This window comes from Lotus japonicus, chromosome 2 (assembly GCF_012489685.1).
Source record: "Lotus japonicus ecotype B-129 chromosome 2, LjGifu_v1.2".
NCBI classification, from domain to species: domain Eukaryota; kingdom Viridiplantae; phylum Streptophyta; class Magnoliopsida; order Fabales; family Fabaceae; genus Lotus; species Lotus japonicus.
The window spans coordinates 31,369,688-31,375,942 of NC_080042.1; the positions used below are offsets into that span (position 1 = coordinate 31,369,688).

At 33.8% G+C, this 6,255-nt stretch overlaps 1 protein-coding gene across 1 annotated transcript; it reads left to right on the forward strand.

Annotated features, from left to right (window-relative positions):
* Window positions 1-263: 263 nt before the first annotated feature.
* LOC130737883 (uncharacterized) lies at window positions 264-5,467 on the forward strand. The gene is made up of 6 exons (XM_057589740.1): window positions 264-549; window positions 793-925; window positions 1,061-1,164; window positions 3,824-3,995; window positions 4,117-4,257; window positions 4,348-5,467. The coding sequence occupies exons 1-6, from the start codon at window positions 500-502 to the stop codon at window positions 5,353-5,355; spliced, it is 1,608 nt and encodes a 535-aa protein (XP_057445723.1). The 5' UTR covers window positions 264-499; the 3' UTR covers window positions 5,356-5,467.
* Window positions 5,468-6,255: the final 788 nt, after the last annotated feature.

The window sequence follows — 6,255 nt, forward strand, 5'->3', positions numbered from 1 at the left end:
AAAAAAAATTAAAAAAATAAGTTAATTTTTCTTTTATAATTAGAACAACATTATTTTTATAATTTAACTAAAGACCCACTTAGATATATACTTATTTTAGAAAATAAATCCAAACCTAATCTTATAGGACTACAAATTTTTTATTTTATAAATAAATATTACACGATATCCCACACGGAGTGAACACTGAAAAAAGCAATACAAATAAAAAAGTTTTTTGTTTTTTAGATAAGCTACAAATTAAAAAGTAAATGAGAAAAATAAAAAATCCTAGAGCTGAGTTTCATAGATCCTTCTTGAGAAATCAAATCAGAATCCTTGCTCGTTAAGGAAGAAAGACCCACCCCAACCAACACATAACCCTTTGATTTTCTCCTCCGTTAATTTATCATCTCTTTCCTTTCCTATACACTCACCGCACCTCTGTTTTCTGTAAACGCGCTGCAATCTTCGGTTTCTAGGTTTTTCTGAGAAATTCATCTTCATCGAAACTCGCGCCATGTCGATGCTCGATTCCTTCTTCAGCAAGGGTTTTAAAGCTGCCAAGTGGTACTGTTTACAATAGATTTCGTTTTATCAGCGTTTTTTAATGCTTTAATTCCATGGATTCGGCAATTTTAAACTGAGGACTACACTTTGTTATAATTTTGTTTATAAAGTCAAAGTAATAGATTGTTACAATTTCATAATTTGTTCTATATTGTTTGGGTATGAATTATGGGGACTGAGTTTCAGTAGTTAATTTTTTCCGGGCAAGATGGTTTGCTTACAAATGTATGTTTGCACTTTCAGCAAAACTCTGCTGAAACTGACAATCCCGCGGATAAAGTTACTAAGAAACAGAAGAGAGATTCAGTTGAAGAATATGCGACGCGATATTGCCAAGCTACTTGAGACTGGCCAAGAAGCGACAGCTCGTATTAGGGTAAACCTGATTTGCTTAGGATGTTGTCTTGTGTCGTTTGTTTGTGTTTGTGTTTCAGAATTTTAAACCACTGCCCTATGGTTGATTTATATTTTATTTTGTATATCAATGTTCTTAAGATGGTGATCTGTGCAGGTAGAACATATTATTAGAGAAGAGAACATGATGGCTGCTCAAGAGATCATTGAACTCTTCTGTGAACTTGTTGCTGTTCGTCTTCCAATAATTGAGTCTCAAAGGTATGCTACATATGATATGGAAATCTGGCTTTGACTAGAATAGTTGTTGTCTGAATTTGTTTGATATGCCAATATGATTCACATTCAAGCTAGCCATTTACATAACATGTATTGATGAAACTGTAGGTATGCTATCCAACTTAATTCGAAGTGTAACCAACTTACCATGTCTAACGCAACTTAATATCTAGTAACTACGGAGGACCAATTTGTTTTGTAGATTTTAAACAACACAACCAAAAGTCACTTCTTATGAGTTGTTTGGTGACAAGCTAAAAAATGATGATTAATATTCTCAGCATATCTATTCAGTATTTTCCAATTCTATTTAAATTACATCGCATGAATTGTTAATTCATCTCGCACGATAGCTTGACTCTTGATCTGGTGAGAATTTTCAAATGTTCAACTAGCATTTGCCTAAATATTCTTAACATTGGTTTTGTAGAATATAACTTAGTCTCTTGCCATTTGATTAAATGGATAAATGCTTCAAACGTAGTTTTGTGATTTCAAAGTGTCTGTGAAACTCAAAGGAAATTTCTACCGCAAACTATGAAAGGACTGATGCTCATTGGTGTCTGGAAGATCACGTGTCGACAATAATAAAAAGTGTTTTTTGTAGAGATGAGAATACTGAGGCGAGTGAGTGAATCAGTGGATATGCAAGAAAATATAAAATTACACTCAACTCTATTCAAAACAAAGTTAGAATAGCACATATAGAGATGGAAACTTTTGTAAGGTGGTCTGGTCACCAATAGAGACTCCTGTGAGAAAAGTGGATCAAATTGCATATATTTCAACTAAATGAGGTAGAGGATGATGAAAGAAAAAATTCCAAGAACACCAGAAAAAGTTCTTGCTCTGTTTGGTTTCACTGAAAATTACTTTTTGATATAGTCCAACAGTGCCAACTGATCCATCTAGGTGACCTCAGCTTACTGGATAAAACTTTGTTGTTGTTACTTTTTTGCAACTGCAGCCTTTATTACTGCCTTTGTAATTTCATGTTATTGGCATGATTTTTAGCACTTTCTGGCTTCAACCTTTATGATTTACAACTTTCTACGGCTATCGAAAGAGTTATGATATATACACACCTCTCCACTTCTTTTCCACCTCCATTCTATCTATTTCTCTCTTCTTTATCAATCAAATCACATATCACATCTTTATTTTCTCTCTCCTTTCTTCCTATCTCTCTCTTCTTCCACCTCTCCACACCTCAAAAGTGAGGTGTTAAGATATAATTATCCCTATCGAAATTGCCTCAGTTATCATGATTATTGGCTGTGTGAAGTGTAAACACCACTATCGTAGTTAACCAACTTATTTTCTTCCCTCATAATCAAATAGTATATCCACAATTTTCTACAAGTGATATCTGTCTTTGATGGTTATCTAATGTAATGTATGAGCAGCCACCACACTCACCACTCTTTCAATCACCCTTCACAATTTCACATGCTATAAGACAGTTCTGCTGCTTTTGTTTTCCTTTGTTAGCTTGGAATTTCACATTACAGTCTTAGGCTTTTCAGTCACTGTATGTGAATAACCAGTAACAGCCATGCTCACCACTCTTTTAGTCACCCTTCTCATGCAATAAGTCCATTTTACAGTTTTTCTTTCCTTGGCTTGGAAATTTATTCATGATTAAAAAACATGTCTCTCCCTTACTTCGGGAATTTGGATAGGATTGTTTTCAGCTTCTTTACAGTTTTATTAGAATGTTCATGTTACTTCACCTAAGAAGTTAAGTTTTTAGGATAATTGGTTCATGACAATGTATCAGAGGTCTAGAGTTTGTTCCTTCTCACCACATTCTCCTATTTAAAATAGTTGAATTTCAGTATAATATGAGTTGACTGTCTGCATTGTCTACACTTAGGGTTTCCTTGCTTCTTGAGAAAACCAGAGGAGAGATAACATGGGAGTGAAAACAGTGAAAATTACGTTACCCCTGTGCGGCCCACAATCGAAAATGATAGGAAAGGAAATCTGTGTGGTAGGTTTCACTGTTGAAGAAACATATGCACTCTCTAGCTTCTTATAAAGAACCTCATAGTATGTTCGTTGAATTTGCTTATTCTTCTTTTAGAAAAACAAATAACAAGAAAACTAATCTGTAAATATTTTTTTCATATAGCACCATGGTTGTTGCCTCAACACGCTTCATATTCCTGTATACCCCTACCACTCTTTTGCACCCACCCACCACCCCAATTCTTTTGTTTCTTTAGATGTCCATTATTATGTCATTTATTTGAAAAAAAAGTAACATCCTTGTTTCTGAGGCGTGCATGCCTACCAAATGAAGTGATAGGAGGGTCAAACTTGGAAAGAAAATATATTCTGTGAAGAACCGTGCATATGCTTTACCATCAACTAATTTTCAGAATATTTACATCAGTATTAGGATACTTGTACTATCTATTATCAGTATTGCTGGGCAGACTACGGAATTTGCTTGATTTTATGTATTTGTGAATATAACAAGTCAAAAAAATGTGTTAAATGGATTTTTGTTGTTGTTCAGGTAATCTTTTTCTCACAAGTGCATATTATGATTAGGACCCAATTGTTGTTGTTTCTGAAGAATAAAAAGTTTACCATTATTCTCTAATTATGCATCAAATTTCTCAATTTTATTCAGGGAATGTCCCCTAGACTTGAAGGAAGCCATATCTAGTATATGTTTTGCAGCACCAAGGTGTGCTGATCTGCCAGAGTTGTTGCAGGTTCAGTTGCAATTTGCTACCAAATATGGGAAGGAATTTGTATCTGCTGCTACTGAGCTCAGGCCGGACTGTGGTGTTAATCGCCAGGTTCCATGAGTTTTACATGCTATACATAATTTTTTTTTTTATTCTTTTGTAGATAAAACATCTTATCCCAAAAGTTATTTTCTTGTATGACATTCTCCATGGACTTTTTTTAATTGCACAGTTAATAGAGCTTCTGTCAATCCGTGCTCCCTCACCAGAAAAGAAACTTAACCTTTTAAAAGAAATTGCTGTTGAGCACGACTTAGATTGGGATCCAGCTGCTTCAGAAACTGAGTTCTCTAAAAAACATGAAGACTTATTGGTAAGTATTACACTGTAAGAACTTGCTATGATTTTCTAATTTTGTTCTTCTACACGCTATTGTCTTACATTACATTCCTCTCCTTGTCAGAATGGCCCCACCCAATTTTTTAGCAGGTCAAAATTGCCGCTTCCTGATGAAAAACACAATGAAGAGTTGTATTCTTCTCATGATACACCCAATGAAGAACAACATGTTTCTGATTCTGATTCTGACACATTTGAATTTCCTGAAGTTCCTAAGGCCTCAGTCCAGCCGAGTGCAAATTTTGTCAGAGCTCAAGAATCAGTTATACAGATGCATCCCATTGAAGTTGATAATCATTATTCATCAGACCATTCTGGAGATTTTGAAGATGTAAAGCAGGATCAAGTTGAAGAAAGATCAAGGGTTCAGAAAGATGAACCCCATGCTTCATTTGGTAAAACGGAGAGTAAACAGTTTGTGCCTTTCATCTCCCCTCCATCAGTATCATCTGGATTCATCTCCCCTCCATCAGCATCATCTGGATCACATACCGTGAGACATAGTGACTCAGCCCCCTCCTCGTCAAGAGGAAAATCTGAAGCCAATGTGGACTTGCAGGATGTGTTAGCTGCTGCCCATGCTGCTGCTGAATCTGCTGAACGCGCAGCAGCTGCAGCTCGCTCAGCGGCTAGCCTTGCTCAAGTCCGCATTAACGAGCTTACCAAGAAGAAAAGTAGTGAAGATATACCAGATAGCAGCTCTGAGAACCCATTTTATGCTGGTGGTGATAATGAATCTAGAACAGAAAGGGGACACTCCACTGAGCAAAATACTGCGGGTATGTCTGATGTCTTTGTCCGAGAGGATCACGAACTTCACCAGGACCATTATGCTTCCCCAGGTTCTCATTCATCAAGTTTTCCTTCATTTGACACCCTGAAGGAAGATTTCAACACTTCTTTACCTGGTGATCATGTATTGGGTGACGATTCCTCTAATCACCAGCCTAAGAGATTACCCTCAATGGATGATGACCCATATTTCTCATACCCCAACTTATTTTCCTCCCAAAACTCAAATGTTGGATCTCAGGATCATGCAGATAATAGCCGTTCCACTCATGATCTATGATAGGAATTATCTCGTTCAATCACACATTTCCTTATATGACACTGAAGTCTTGCTCTTAAGTGTTTTCTATGCTGCTATAGAATCTACCTTATTTTTTTGTTTTCTTCTTAAAGAGCATGCAATTCCTGGCTTTATTTTCTGCATATAATCTATATATATATGTAAAGGAGACTTGAGGTTTTGCATGTATTAAATGCATTAAACCATAAAGCTCCCATACATTTATATTAAATATATTAAAAAATAAAAAAATATTAAATATATTGAAAACTGAAAAAAAAATTAGAAAACTATTCAACTACTAAAATAAAATAACAACATTCATAAACTTAAAATTGACTTGGGCTTTGCATTAGATAAATATTAAAAATTAAAATTAAAAAATAAATATTTATTAATAAATAATCTATATATATATGTAAAGGAGACTTGAGGTTTTGCATGTATTAAATGCATTAAACCATAAAGCTCCCATACATTTATATTAAATATATTAAAAAATAAAAAAATATTAAATATATTGAAAACTGAAAAAAAAATTAGAAAACTATTCAACTACTAAAATAAAATAACAACATTCATAAACTTAAAATTGACTTGGGCTTTGCATTAGATAAATATTAAAAATTAAAATTAAAAAATAAATATTTATTAATAAATAATTTAGATAAAATAATTTTAAAATAAAAAAAATTATATCTATCAATATCTATCTATCTATATCTTTATGTATTTGTGACTTTGCTTAAAGTGATTGTATGACTACTAAAAAAATTGCTTATTGCAAAAGAAATGTTTAGCATTAAATAAGTTATCTATCTATATCTATATCTATATCTATCTATCTATCTATATCTATATCTATATATTATATAAAAGTGAAGTTTGGCAACAAGGAGG

What these genes read in the sequence shown, in the direction of transcription:
- LOC130737883 (XM_057589740.1), top strand. Translation starts at nt 500, where the DNA reads ATGTCGATGCTCGATTCCTTCTTCAGCAAGGGTTTTAAAGCTGCCAAG. An exon ending in AAGCGACAGCTCGTATTAGG is followed by an intron (nt 926 to 1,060) that starts GTAAACCTGATT and finishes TGATCTGTGCAG; the next exon opens with GTAGAACATATTATTAGAGA. An exon ending in CCAATAATTGAGTCTCAAAG is followed by an intron (nt 1,165 to 3,823) that starts GTATGCTACATA and finishes AATTTTATTCAG; the next exon opens with GGAATGTCCCCTAGACTTGA.